At 47.1% G+C, this 14,640-nt stretch overlaps 2 protein-coding genes across 4 annotated transcripts in view; both read right to left on the bottom strand.

Annotated features, from left to right (window-relative positions):
- The window catches only part of ttll4 (tubulin tyrosine ligase-like family, member 4), a 40,530-nt gene extending 37,578 nt beyond the window's left edge, over nt 1–2,952 (bottom strand). Inside the window, exons 1-2 of one of the 3 annotated variants that reach the window (XM_031801790.1) lie at nt 2,757–2,952; nt 58–1,937 (exon numbers count right to left, since the gene is read on the bottom strand). In XM_031801790.1, the coding sequence (XP_031657650.1) occupies nt 58–1,856 (1,799 nt within the window). In that variant the 5' untranslated portion in view covers nt 1,857–1,937; nt 2,757–2,952. The remainder of the gene's footprint in view (nt 1–57; nt 1,938–2,756) is intronic. The other 2 variants (XM_031801785.1, XM_031801798.1) reach the window with 2 other exon arrangements.
- Nucleotides 2,953–4,050: 1,098 nt separating this feature from the next.
- abcb6b (ATP binding cassette subfamily B member 6 (LAN blood group) b) overlaps nt 4,051–14,640 on the bottom strand; it is a 60,295-nt gene continuing 49,705 nt past the window's right edge. Inside the window, exon 17 of the mRNA XM_031803374.1 lies at nt 4,051–5,166. Within this exon, the coding sequence (XP_031659234.1) occupies nt 5,031–5,166 (136 nt within the window). The 3' untranslated portion in view covers nt 4,051–5,030. The remainder of the gene's footprint in view (nt 5,167–14,640) is intronic.

Genomic DNA, 14,640 nt, shown 5'->3' with positions numbered 1-14,640 from the left:
CACACTACGCCATCTTGTCTAACAACAGCTCGTAGTATGTGGGAGAACAGAACTGACCTGGAGAGCTGAGGTGACTCAGCCCGTTGTTCCTCCCCCAGGCCAGGGGGGGACCGGGAGGAGCTGTAGCCCCCCTGTAGAGACAGGACGCTCCTCTCCTTGGTCAGGTGTATGGCTGATATCTGGGTGGTCACCGAGGTGACAGAAGGCCTCTGACTCTGAGAAGTATCTGAGGCGGACTCAGAACCCATCTCAGTGTTCTCTGGGATGGAACTAGCACCAGAACTAGCTGTGGCACTGTCCTGGGTATAGGACTGGGTTGGAGTTATCCCTGCACCAGAACTAGCTGTGGCAGTGGCCTGGGTATAGGGCTGGGTCGGAGTTGTCCCTGCAGTAGAAATAGCTGTGGCACTGGCCTGGGTAGAGGACTGTGTTGGAGTTATCCCTGCATGGGGTAGAGGTGCCATGGAGGCTGTTGTGCTACTACTGTTTGTTGTGGTGTTACTGTCGAGGCCAGAGGCACTGGAGGTCTCCATGGACACAGGCTGGTCTCTCATAGTAAGGCAGAGTGGTACAGAGGGTTTGGCTGGAGCAGGGCTGTGGCTGACAGAGATGACAGGGCTATTAGTCATTGCTTTGCCAATCTGGACTGGATCCACGTTGGAACCTGGTTTTCCAGTAGTAAAACTATTAACAGTCCCGTTCCTGGGATGAGGGGTGAGTGCGCTCCGTGACTGGGTCAGCTTCCTCACAGCCTCAGTAAACTCCACCTCAGAGTTGACCTTCCTGATCCTCTCTGTTGATGTGTTATGAGGAGCTCCAGGAGCCCCATGGACAGCAGCACAAAAGCCTAGCTTCTGGGAGTGACCCTCCATGTCTGCTGCCATCAGGCTCCCAAACTGATGCGGGTCCTGGAGCCTCCATGTCTGATCCAGTGACACATCCTGGTGGTGGGATGACCTATCCTGCAAAGGCACAGTGTTGGGGGGGTGGTGTGTGAACTTAGTCTGGGTTTTGCCATCCCCATTGTCCCCGCTACGGCAATAGGAGGCCGATTTGGTCTGGGGAGACAAAGGTTTTGCTGAGTCTCTTGTCTGGGTAGTCTCCTGTCTGGGACAGGAAGGCACTTTACCCATAGTGGGCCTCATAAACCCTTTGCTATTGTCTCTCAGCTTGCCACTGGTCCAGGGGACTGACTGGTTGGTGGGCATGCTGGTGGTGGTGGTGCTTTCAGCAGGCTGTGAAGCAGTGTTGTTCTGCGAGTCTGGGACACGTTCTGCCTTTGGTGGACAGGGGCACGTTGGATAGGGAGCAGGCTGGGGCGACAAGGCTCTTTTTCGGGCCAGGATCCGTGATCTTAAATTGAGTGATTCCAAGTTGCAGCTGGGCCGATAGCTATTTACGGTTGGCTCTAACACACCAGGGTTATGTCTGTATGAGATAATGTCAGCACTAGATATCTGTGTACTCTTAGAGAGAACAGTTGGTTGACAGTGACCATTACTATGACCATTAGCTAAATTAGCAGCTGCGCTACCAGGACGCTGTGGCTTGTTAGCTAGGTAAGTGGCAGCAGGCACAGAACGGCTGTAGGCACGTTGTAGAGGGGTCCCTGAGGCAGTATGGAGGTGGTTGTTCTGAGTCTGACCCACCCTCGCATTCAGCTGACCTATAGAGTCACTGGTGACCCGGGGTACACTGGCACAGGATTTAAGGGTCTTCTTCTCATGCGAGCTGAAGGGCCTAGTGGGACTGTCAGCAGTATGAAACACTGCTGACTTGGCTCGAATAATGAGAGTTGATGACCGGGAGCAGGAGGCCCTTGTATTCAACTTGTCTTCAGCTCCATTGGAGGCCATCAAGTGCCATCTCACACCCTCCTGGCATGGACTTTGGCTGACACATCAGGGAATTGAGGGAACCAGGGGATCACCATGCCACTGAAACAAAACAAATCCATAGATTATATTTAAAAAATAAAATAAACTGAACAATGAAAGTTGACACAAGTGGTCTGATTAAGTGACAACATGAATCTATAAATACAACGGCATGTGGAATAACAGCTAGCTAGATAAATTGCAAGCAATCCTAGTTCATAGTTAGCTTGGTAAGTTAGCCAACATGCTAACTAGGTAGTAAGTGGCTAAATATCTTTGACAATCAATGTAAGCAGAGAAAAGTTAGTTAGCACCGGTAACGTTAGCTTAGCAATACGCTAGCCAATTTACAAGTATCACGACCGAATGTATATGCACTTTTAAATGCACGGCGACTAAGGGAAAAAGCCGGTCGTCAGCTAACGTTAGCGAACCGGTAGGCAGCCATGTGGTTTCATCGTGAAGCTAACGTCAGGTTAGCTAGTCGCTAGCTTGCTGTCAAACACTAGCTAGCCAGCTAGCGTTAGCTAAAGGTATATTAAATTCGTGATTCAGAATCAATTCCAATGGAATAGATCAAATCGTTAACGTTACATATCGTTAACGTTACGATGACTAGAAATTAGACTCAAGTCAAACTGAAAGGGTTTCCTGAAGCACGTCTTAAGGGCCTAGCAACAAGCTAGTTGACGTTAGCTAGCTAGGTGTGAAATATGAACTCTTTAACTTTACATACTCAGGACGACTCTCCCCTCCTCAAAAAAAACTATCAACTAGAGCCAACAACCTCCTAATAACATTAACGAATTTCAGAGACCTAGCAAGTTACTTAATATTAAAAACTGGCACATGGTTAAAATTGATCATGTTAATATTTACCTGCGCCCGAAGCGTGGCAACAGTAGTAGTGGTGCTTTTCACACCATAACAAAGTGTCTATTACCACAAGGGACTCCCTCCCTCAACGTGCTCAGAGCATGGCGTATTATCCTGGAGGTAAAACCCGACAAACACAGACTATTTAGTATTTGTCACGTTTCGTAGTCGGTGGACTTCCATCATCCATTTCGTATTATATGTCACGAAAATACAATTCGTATAATATGTCACGAAAATACAATTCGTAGGATATGTTACGAAAGTACAATTCGTATGATAGGTTACGAAAATACAATTCGTATGATATGTTACGAGTTGCAATTTGTTGTGTCTAAAGTAATTTTGCTTTACTGCACCACCAACTGAATTTTGCTCTGCCAGGAGTACCCCTGAAGTACTCCCCATGTGCATTTTACCAGTAGGCCTATGGTCTCATGAGTCTTCTGAAGTACCCCCAGGGGTCCTAGTACCCCTGGTTGGAAACCACTGATCTAGGTGGCTAGGTAGACAGCTCTATGGGTTAGGGTTAGCTAAAAGGGTTCAGGTTAGGGTTAGCTAAAAGGGTTCAGGTTAAGGTTAGCTAAAAGGGTTCAGGTTAGGGTTAGCTAAAAGGGTTCAGGTTAGGGTTAGCTAAAAGGGTTCAGGTTAGGGTTAGCTAAAAGGGTTCAGGTTAGGGTTAGCTAAAAGGGTTCAGGTTAAGGTTAGCTAAAAGGGTTTAGGTTAGGGGAAGGGTTAGCTGAAATGATTCAGGATATGGGAAGGTTTAGCTAAAAGGATTCAGGTTAGGGGAAGGTTTAGCTAAAAGGATTCAGGATAGGGGAAGGTTTAGCTAAAGGGTTCAGGTTAAGGTTAGCTGAAAGGGTTCAGGTTAGGGCTGAACCCTCTAGCTCTAGCTACATGTTGTGATGTTAATGATCTCTCTAGCTACATGTTTTGATGTTAATGATCTCTCTAGCTACATGTTTTGTGGTGATGTATGGATGTGGGAGTCACACGTTCAAGTTCATTTACCATGTTGAATGAATACATGGAAAAACTGACTCACCCGAGCTCTCACAATAAATAGCAATAAGTTACTCCCCCCATATCTTTCATGTAAATCCCATGTTCCACTCGGCTTTAAGAAAACCATTGAAATTCAAAGTGTACTGTATGTTACTGATTCATGAGTTTCAATGGAAACTGGATTTTAAATATACATTTTCTGTGTAATTTTAAAGCCTTAGCTTGTGTGAGCAGATGAATATATTCCAAATAAATACACTTTTGTAGATACAGTGGTAGGTATGTTTGTATTTATTGCAATGTACTTATGGGTGATGTGCAACTGATCAAGACTTTAATAAATGTCCGTCACAATCAGTTTAATAGAACAGCAGTAGAATTCACAGTTAAAGTTGGAGTGTTTCCTCTAACACACAATTCATCATCTTTGGTCTGAGGGTATTTGACACAGCTTATCCAGAGTTGGGAGTCTGCTTCCCACATACACCATGTGTTATCATTAAATATAGTGTGACTCGCTTTGTAATGTCACCGTCTAGTGTAACTAGCTTTGTAAAGTTACCATCTAGTGTAACTCGCTTTGTAAAGTTACCATCTAGTGTAACTAGCTTTGTAAAGTTACCATCTAGTGTAACTAGCTTTGTAAAGTTACCATCTAGTGTAACTAGCTTTGTAAAGTTACCATCTAGTGTAACTAGCTTTGTAAAGTTACCATCTAGTGTAACTAGCTTTGTAAAGTTACAATCTAGTGTAACTAGCTTTGTAAAGTTACAATCTAGTGTAACTAGCTTTGTAAAGTTACCATCTAGTGTAACTAGCTTTGTAAAGTTACCATCTAGTGTAACTCGCTTTGTAAAGTCACCATCTAGTGTAACTAGCTTTGTAAAGTTACCATCTAGTGTAACTAGCTTTGTAAAGTTACCATCTAGTGTAACTAGCTTTGTAAAGTTACCATCTAGTGTAACTAGCTTTGTAAAGTTACCATCTAGTGTAACTAGCTTTGTAAAGTTACCATCTAGTGTAACTAGTTTTCTAAAGTCACCGTCTAGTGTAACCAGCTTTTCTTGGAGCAGCAGTAATGTATCTTGGATGCTAGATGTACCTTAGGATGCTAAGTTTGAAACTCGCCTCAGAACCTCGCCGTACCCGCCCAAAATGCCACAATATGATTTGAATCTTTTCCTTCAGATGGTTGAGCTCTATCCTGGGCTCAATCTGCTCCTCTGTTCCCTGGTTAGCTGTATGTTAGCTCTGTGCTGGGATACTGGCTCAGGGACCGTGGTGGGGAGTAGTGGCCTGCTGACCCTCTGGGTTAGAGTTGTATGTCTCTGTCTTGGCTGTGCTGTGCTGCTGTTTCAGCCACATAGCAGAGTACAAACCTCCCTGGGACAGCAACTCCTCATGCCTGGAGGGAGGGAGGGAGGGAGGGAGGGAGGGAGGGAGGGGAGAGAGAGAGGTTAAAGAGGAGAGAGAGGGAAGTGGAAGAGGAGAGAGGGGGAGTCAGAGGAGAGAGGGGGAGTCAAAGAGGAGAGAGGGGGAGTTAAAGAGGAGAGAGGGGGAGTCAAAGAGGAGAGAGGGGGAGTCAAAGAGGAGAGAGGGGGAGTCAAAGAGGAGAGAGGGGGAGTCAAAGAGGAGAGAGGGGGGAGTCAAAGAGGAGAGAGGGGGGAGTCAAAGAGGAGAGGGGGGAGTCAAAGAGGAGAGGGGGGGAGTCAAAGAGGAGAGGGGGAGTCAAAGAGGAGAGGGGGAGTCAAAGATGAGAGAGGGGGAGTCAAAGAGGAGAGAGGGGGAGTCAAAGAGGAGAGGGGGAGTCAAAGAGGAGAGAGGGAGGAATCAAAGAGGAGAGAGAGAGAGAGAGAGAGAGAGAGAGAGCGAGAGAGAGAGAGAGAGAGAGGAGAGAAAGGCAGCAGGAGAAGGAGAGGGGAGAGTTTCAAGTCAATGTCACCTGTTAAGTACAGTGAAATGCCTTTCTTGCAAGTTCTACCCCCACCAATGCAGTAATCAATATCAATGTGAAGATAACAAGGTAGAACAAACAGAAATAAACCTAAAAATAACATCACAATGTAAGAAGCATACTACTGAATATGTACAGGGATACTGGAGTGATGGAGGTAGATATGTGTAGGGGGAAGGAGAAGTTAATACTATATACAGGGTCAGTTAATAATATATACAGGGTCAGTTAATACCATACTATATACAGGGTCAGTTAATACCATACTATATACAGGGTCAGTTAATACCATACTATATACAGGGTCAGGTAATACCATACTATATACAGGGTCAGTTAATACCATACTATATACAGGGTCAGTTAATACCATACTATATACAGGGTCAGTTAATACTATATACAGGGTCAGTTAATACCATACTATATACAGGGTCAGTTAATACCATACTATATACAGGGTCAGTTAATACCATACTATATACAGGGTCAGTTAATACCATACTATATACAGGGTCAGTTAATACCATACTATATACAGGGTCAGTTAATACCATACTATATACAGGGTCAGTTAATACCATACTATATACAGGGTCAGTTAATACCATACTATATACAGGGTTGGTTAATACCATACTATATACAGGGTCAGTTAATACCATACTATATACAGGGTCAGTTAATACCATACTATATACAGGGTCAGTTAATACTATATACAGGGTCAGTTAATACCATACTATATACAGGGTCAGTTAATACCATACTATATACAGGGTCAGTTAGTACCATACTATATACAGGGTCAGTTAATACCATACTATATACAGGGTCAGTTAATACCATACTATATACAGGGTCAGTTAATACCATACTATATACAGGGTCAGTTAATACCATACTATATACAGGGTCAGTTAATACCATACTATATACAGGGTCAGTTAATACCATACTATATACAGGGTCAGTTAATACCATACTATATACAGGGTCAGTTAATACCATACTATATACAGGGTCAGGTAATACCATACTATATACAGGGTCAGTTAATACCATACTATATACAGGGTCAGTTAATACCATACTATATACAGGGTCAGTTAATACCATACTATATACAGGGTCAGTTAATACCATACTATATACAGGGTCAGTTAATACCATACTATATACAGGGTCAGTTAATACCATACTATATACAGGGTCAGTTAATACTATATACAGGGTCAGTTAATACCATACTATATACAGGGTCAGTTAATACCATACTATATACAGGGTTGGTTAATACCATACTATATACAGGGTTGGTTAATACCATACTATATACAGGGTCAGTTAGTACCATACTATATACAGGGTCAGTTAATATCATATTATATACAGGGTCAGTTAATACTATATACAGGGTCAGTTAGCACCATACTATATACAGGGTCAGTTAATACCATACTATATACAGGGTCAGTTAATACCATACTATATACAGGGTCAGTTAATACCATACTATATACAGGGTCAGTTAATACCATACTATATACAGGGTCAGTTAATACCATACTATATACAGGGTCAGGTAATACCATACTATATACAGGGTCAGTTAATACCATACTATATACAAGGTCAGTTAATACCATACTATATACAGGGTCAGTTAATACTATATACACTGGAGTGATGGAGGTAGATGCAGTTGAAGTCGGAAGTTTACGTACACCTTAACCAAATACATTTAAACTCAGTTTTTCACAACTCCTGACATTTAATCCTGGTAAAAATGCCCTGTCTTAGGTCAGTTAGGACCACCACTTTATTTTCAGAATGTGAAATGTCAGAATAATAGTAGAGAGAATGATTTATTTCAGCTTTTATTTCTTTCCTCACATTCTCATTGGGTCAGACGTTTAAAATGTTTCAGGTAGCCTACCACAAGCTTCCCACAATAAGTTGGGTGAATTTTGGCCCATTCCTCCTGACAGAGCTGGTGTAAGTGAGTCAGGTTTGTGGGCCTCCTTGCTCACACACACTTTTCCAGTTCTGCCCCCAAATGTTCTATAGGAATGAGGTCAGGGCTTTGTGATGGCCACTCCAATACCTTGACTTTGTTGTCCTTAAGCCATTTTGCCACAACTTTGGAGGTATGCTTGGGGTCATTGTACATTTGGAAGACCCATTTGTGACCAAGCTTTAACTTCCTGACTGATGTCTTGAGATATTGCTTCAATATATCCACATAATTTTCATTCCTCATGATTACATCTATTTTGTGAAGTATACCAGTCCCTCCTGCAGCAAAGCACCCCCACAACATGATGCTGCCACCCCCATATTTCACGGATGGCATGGTGTTCTTCGGCTTGCAAGCCTCCCCCTTTTTCCTCCAAACATAACGATGGTCATTATGGCCAAACAGTTCTATTTTTGTTTCATCAGATCAGAGGACATTTCTCCAAAAAGTACGATCTTTGTCCCCATGTGCAGTTGCAAACCGTAGTCTGGCTTTTTTATGGTGGTTTTGAAGCAGTGGCTTCTTCGTTGCTGAGTGGCATTTCGGGTTATGTCGATGTAGGACTCATTTTACTGTGGATATAGATACTTTTGTACGTGTTTCCTCCAGTATCTTCACAAGGTCCTTTGTTGTTGTTCTGGGATTGATTTTCAATTTTCGCACCAAAGTACGTTCATCTCTAGGAGACAGAACGCGTCTCCTTCCTGAGCGGTATGATGGCTGCGTGGTCCCATGGTGTTTATACTTGCGTACTATTGTTTGTACAGATGAACGTGGTACCTTCAGGGGTTTGGAAATTACTCCCAAGGATGAACCAGACATGTGGAGGTCTACAATTTTTTTATTTTGATTTTCCTGTCTTGGGGATAGAAGCTGTTCAGGAGCCTGTTGGTGTCAGACTTGATGCTCCGGTACCGCCTGCCATCAGGAAGCAGAGAGGATAGTCGATGTCTTGGGTGGTTGGAGTCTTTAACGATTTTCCGGGACTTCCTTTCACACCGCCTGATATAGAGGTCCTGGATGGCAAGGAGCTTGGCCCCAGTGATGTACCGGGCTGGCCACACCACCCTCTGATATAGAGGTTCTGGATGGCAGGGAGCTCAGTCCCAGTGATATACCGGGCTGGCCGCACCACCCTCTGTAGCGCCATGCGATTGAAGGCAATGCTGTTGCCATAACCAGCAGTTATGCAGCCAGTGCTCTCAATGGTGCAGCTGTAGAACTTTTTGAGGATTTGAGGGCCCATGCCAAATCTTTTCAACCTCCTGAGGGGAAAGAGGTGCTGTCATTAGTGATTTGGACACCGAGGAACTTGAAGCTCTCGACCCGCTCTACTACAGCCCGGTTGATGTGGATGGGGGCGTTCTTGCCACCCTGTTTCCTGTAGTCAACGATCAGCTCCATTGTCTTACTGATGTTGAGGGAGAGGTTGTTGTCCCGGCACCACACGTCCCACTGGTGACAAGCTTGGAGGGAACAATGGAGACGATGTTGGAGGTGACAATGGTGACGATGTTGGAGGGGACAATGGTGACGATGTTGGAGGGGACAATGGTGACGATGTTGGAGGGGACAATGGTGACGATGTTGGAGGGGACAATGGTGACGATGTTGGAGGGGACAATGGTGATGATGTTGGAGGGGACAATGGTGACGATGTTGGAGGGGACAATGGAGACGATGTTGGAGGGGACAATGGAGACGATGTTGGAGGTGACGATGTTGGAGGGGACAATGGTGACGATGTTGGAGGGAACAATGGAGACGATGTTGGTGGGGACAATGGTGACGATGTTGGAGGGGACAATGGTGACGATGTTGGAGGGGACAATGGTGACGATGTTGGAGGGGACAATGGAGACGATGTTGGAGGGAACAATGGAGACGATGTTGGAGGGGACAATGGTGACGATGTTGGAGGGGACAATGGTGACGATGTTGGAGGGGACAATGGAGACGATGTTGGAGGGGACAATGGAGACGATGTTGGAGGGGACAATGGAGACTATGTTGGAGGGGACAATGGAGACGATGTTGGAGGGGACAATGGAGACGATGTTGGAGGTGACGATGTTGGAGGGGACAATGGTGACGATGTTGGAGGGAACAATGGAGACGATGTTGGTGGGGACAATGGTGACGATGTTGGAGGGGACAATGGTGACGATGTTGGAGGGGACAATGGTGACGATGTTGGAGGGGACAATGGAGACGATGTTGGAGGGAACAATGGAGACGATGTTGGAGGGGACAATGGTGACGATGTTGGAGGGGACAATGGTGACGATGTTGGAGGGGACAATGGAGACGATGTTGGAGGGGACAATGGAGACTATGTTGGAGGGGACAATGGAGACTATGTTGGAGGGGACAATGGAGACGATGTTGGAGGGGACGATGTTGGAGGGGACAATGGTGACGATGTTGGAGGTGACGATGTTGGAGGGGACAATGGAGACGATGTTGGAGGGGACAATGGAGACGATGTTGGAGGGGACAATGGAGACGATGTTGGAGGGGACCATGGAGACGATGTTGGAGGGGACAATGGTGACGATGTTGGAGGGGACAATGGAGACGATGTTGGAGGGGACAATGGAGACGATGTTGGAGGGGACAATGGAGACGATGTTGGAGGGGACAATGGAGACGATGTTGGAGGGGACAATGGAGACGATGTTGGAGGGGACAATGGTGACGATGTTGGAGGTGACGATGTTGGAGGGAACAATGGTGACGATGTTGGAGGTGACGATGTTGGAGGGGACAATGGTGACGATGTTGGAGGGGACAATGGTGACGATGATGGAGGGAACAATGGAGACGATGTTGGAGGGGACAATGGAGACGATGTTGGAGGGGACAATGGAGACGATGTTGGAGGGGACAATGGAGACGATGTTGGAGGGGACAATGGAGACGATTTTGGAGGGGACAATGGTGGCGATGTTGGAGGGGACAATGGAGACGATGTTGGAGGGGACAATGGAGACGATGTTGGAGGTGACGATGTTGGAGGGAACAATGGAGACGATGTTGGAGGGGACAATGGAGACGATATTGGAGGGGACAATGGTGACGATGTTGGAGGGGACAATGGAGATGATGTTGGAGGGGACAATGGTGACGATGTTGGAGGGGACAATGGAGACGATGTTGGAGGGGACAATGGAGACGATGTTGGAGGGGACAATGGAGACGATGTTGGAGGGGACAATGGAGACGATGTTGGAGGGGACAATGGTGACGATGTTGGAGGGAACAATGGTGACGATTTAGGAGGGGACAATGGTGACGATGTTGGAGGGGACAATGGTGACGATGTTGGAGGGGACAATGGTGATGATGTTTGAGGGGACAATGGTGACGATGTTGGAGGGGACAATGGAGATGATGTTGGAGGGGACAATGGAGACGATGTTGGAGGTGACGATGTTGGAGGGAACAATGGAGACGATGTTGGAGGGGACAATGGAGACGATATTGGAGGGGACAATGGTGACGATGTTGGAGGGGACAATGGAGATGATGTTGGAGGGGACAATGGTGACGATGTTGGAGGGGACAATGGAGACGATGTTGGAGGGGACAATGGAGACAATGTTGGAGGGGACAATGGAGACGATGTTGGAGGGGACAATGGAGACGATGTTGGAGGGGACAATGGTGACGATGTTGGAGGGGACAATGGTGACGATGTTGGAGGGAACAATGGAGACGATGTTGGAGGGGACAATGGAGACGATGTTGGAGGGGACAATGGTGACGATGTTGGAGGGGACAATGGTGACGATGTTGGAGGGAACAATGGTGACGATGTTGGAGGGGACAATGGTGACGATGTTGGAGGTGACGATGTTGGAGGGGACAATGGAGACGATGTTGGAGGGGACAATGGTGACGATGTTGGAGGGGACAATGGAGACGATGTTGGAGGGGACAATGGAGACGATGTTGGAGGGAACAATGGTGACGATTTAGGAGGGGACAATGGTGACGATGTTGGAGGGGACAATGGTGACGATGTTGGAGGGGACAATGGTGATGATGTTGGAGGGGACAATGGTGACGATGTTGGAGGGGACAATGGAGACGATGTTGGAGGGGACAATGGAGACGATGTTGGAGGGGACAATGGAGACGATGTTGGAGGTGACGATGTTGGAGGGAACAATGGAGACGATGTTGGAGGGGACAATGGAGACGATATTGGAGGGGACAATGGTGACGATGTTGGAGGGGACAATGGAGATGATGTTGGAGGGGACAATGGTGACGATGTTGGAGGGGACAATGGAGACGATGTTGGAGGGGACAATGGAGACAATGTTGGAGGGGACAATGGAGACGATGTTGGAGGGGACAATGGAGACGATGTTGGAGGGGACAATGGTGACGATGTTGGAGGGGACAATGGTGACGATGTTGGAGGGAACAATGGAGACGATGTTGGAGGGAACAATGGAGACGATATTGGAGGGGACAATGGTGACGATGTTGGAGGGGACAATGGAGATGATGTTGGAGGGGACAATTGTGACGATGTTGGAGGGGACAATGGAGACGATGTTGGAGGGGACAATGGAGACGATGTTGGAGGGGACAATGGAGACGATGTTGGAGGGGACAATGGAGACGATGTTGGAGGGGACAATGGTGACGATGTTGGAGGGGACAATGGTGACGATGTTGGAGGGAACAATGGTGACGATGTTGGAGGGGACAATGGAGACGATGGTGGAGGGGACAATGGTGACGATGTTGGAGGTGACGATGTTGGAGGGGACAATGGAGACGATGTTGGAGGGGACAATGGTGACGATGTTGGAGGGGACAATGGAGACGATGTTGGAGGGGACAATGGAGACGATGTTGGAGGGGACAATGGAGACGATGTTGGAGGGGACAATGGTGACGATGTTGGAGGGGACAATGGAGACGATGTTGGAGGGGACAATGGAGACGATGTTGGAGGGGACAATGGAGATGATGTTGGAGGTGACGATGTTGGAGGGAACAATGGAGACGATGTTGGTGGGGACAAAGGTGACGATGTTGGAGGGAACAATGGAGACGATGTTGGTGGGGACAATGGTGACGATGTTGGAGGGGACAATGGTGACGATGTTGGAGGGGACAATGGTGATGATGTTGGAGGGAACATTGGAGACGATGTTGGAGGGGACAATGGAGACGTTGCTGGAGGGAACAATGGAGACGATGTTGGAGGTGACGATGTTGGAGGGGACAATGGTGACGATGTTGGAGGGGACAATGGAGACGATGTTGGAGGGGACAATGGTGACGATGTTGGAGGGAACAATGGAGACGATGTTGGAGGGGACAATGGAGACGATGTTGGAGGGGACAATGGTGACGATGTTGGAGGGGACAATGGTGACGATGTTGGAGGTGACAATGGAGACGATGTTGGAGGGGACAATGGAGACGATGTTGGAGGGGACAATGGAGACGATGTTGGAGGGAACAATGGTGACGATGTTGGAGGGGACGATGTTGGTGGGGACAATGGTGATGATGTTGGAGGTGACGATGTTGGAGGGGACAAGGGTGACGATGTTGGAGGTGACGATGTTGGAGGGGACAATGGTAACGATGTTGGAGGGGACAATGGAGACGATGTTGGAGGGAACAATGGTGACGATGTTGGAGGTGACGATGTTGGAGGGGACAATGGAGACGATGTTGGAGGGGACAATGGAGACGATGTTGGAGGGGACAATGGTGACGATGTTGGAGGGGACAATGGAGACGATGTTGGAGGGGACAATGGAGACGATGTTGGAGGGGACAATGGTGACGATGTTGGAGGGGACAATGGAGACGATGTTGGAGGTGACAATGGAGACGATGTTGGAGGGGACAATGGTGATGATGTTGGAGGTGACGATGTTGGAGGGAACAATGGTGTTGAACACTGAGCTGTTGTCAATGAATATCATTCTCACATAGGTGTCCCTCTTATACAGGTGGTTGAGGGAAGTGTAGAGTGCAAATGAGATTACATTGTCTATGGATCTGTTGGGGCGCTATGCAAACTGGAGTGGTTCTAGGGCGTCTGGTTGATGTGTGCCATTACCAGCCTTTCAAAGCACTTCATGATTACAGAAGTGAGTGATACAGGGTGGTAGTCATGAGTGATACAGGGTAGTAGTCATGGATACAGGGAGGTAGTCATGAGTGATACGGGGCGGTAGTCATGAGTGATACGGGGTGGTAGTCATGGATACAGGGAGGTAGTCATGAGTGATACGGGGCGGTAGTTATGAGTGATACGGGGTGGTAGTCATGAGTGATACGGGGCGGTAGTCATCAGTGATACGGGGTGGTAGTCATGGATACAGGGAGGTAGTCATGAGTGATACGGGGCGGTAGTCATGAGTGATACGGGGCGGTAGTCATGAGTGATACGGGGTGGTAGTCATGAGTGATACAGAGCGGTAGTCATGAGTGATACGGGGTGGTAGTCATGAGTGATACAGAGCGGTAGTCATGAGTGATACAGGGTGGTAGTCATGGATACAGGGAGGTAGTCATGAGTGATACGGGGCGGTAGTCATCAGTGATACGGGGTGGTAGTCATGAGTGATACGGAGTGGTAGTCATGAGTGATACGGGGCGGTAGTCATGAGTGATACAGAGTGGTATTCATGAGTGATACAGGGTGGTAGTCATGGATACGGGGCGGTAGTCATGAGTGATACGGGGCGGTAGTCATGAGTGATACAGAGTGGTAGTCATGAGGGATACAGGGTGGTAGTCATGGATACGGGGCGGTAGTCATGAGTGATACGGGGCGGTAGTCATGAGTGATATGGGGTGGTAGTCATGAGTGATACGGGGTGGTAGTCATGAGTGATACAGGGTGGTAGTCATGAGTGATA

This window comes from Oncorhynchus kisutch, linkage group LG2 (assembly GCF_002021735.2).
Source record: "Oncorhynchus kisutch isolate 150728-3 linkage group LG2, Okis_V2, whole genome shotgun sequence".
Taxonomy (NCBI): domain Eukaryota; kingdom Metazoa; phylum Chordata; class Actinopteri; order Salmoniformes; family Salmonidae; genus Oncorhynchus; species Oncorhynchus kisutch.
Note: the sequence above shows the minus strand (reverse complement) of the source record. Positions and strands in the feature narration are given on the sequence as shown.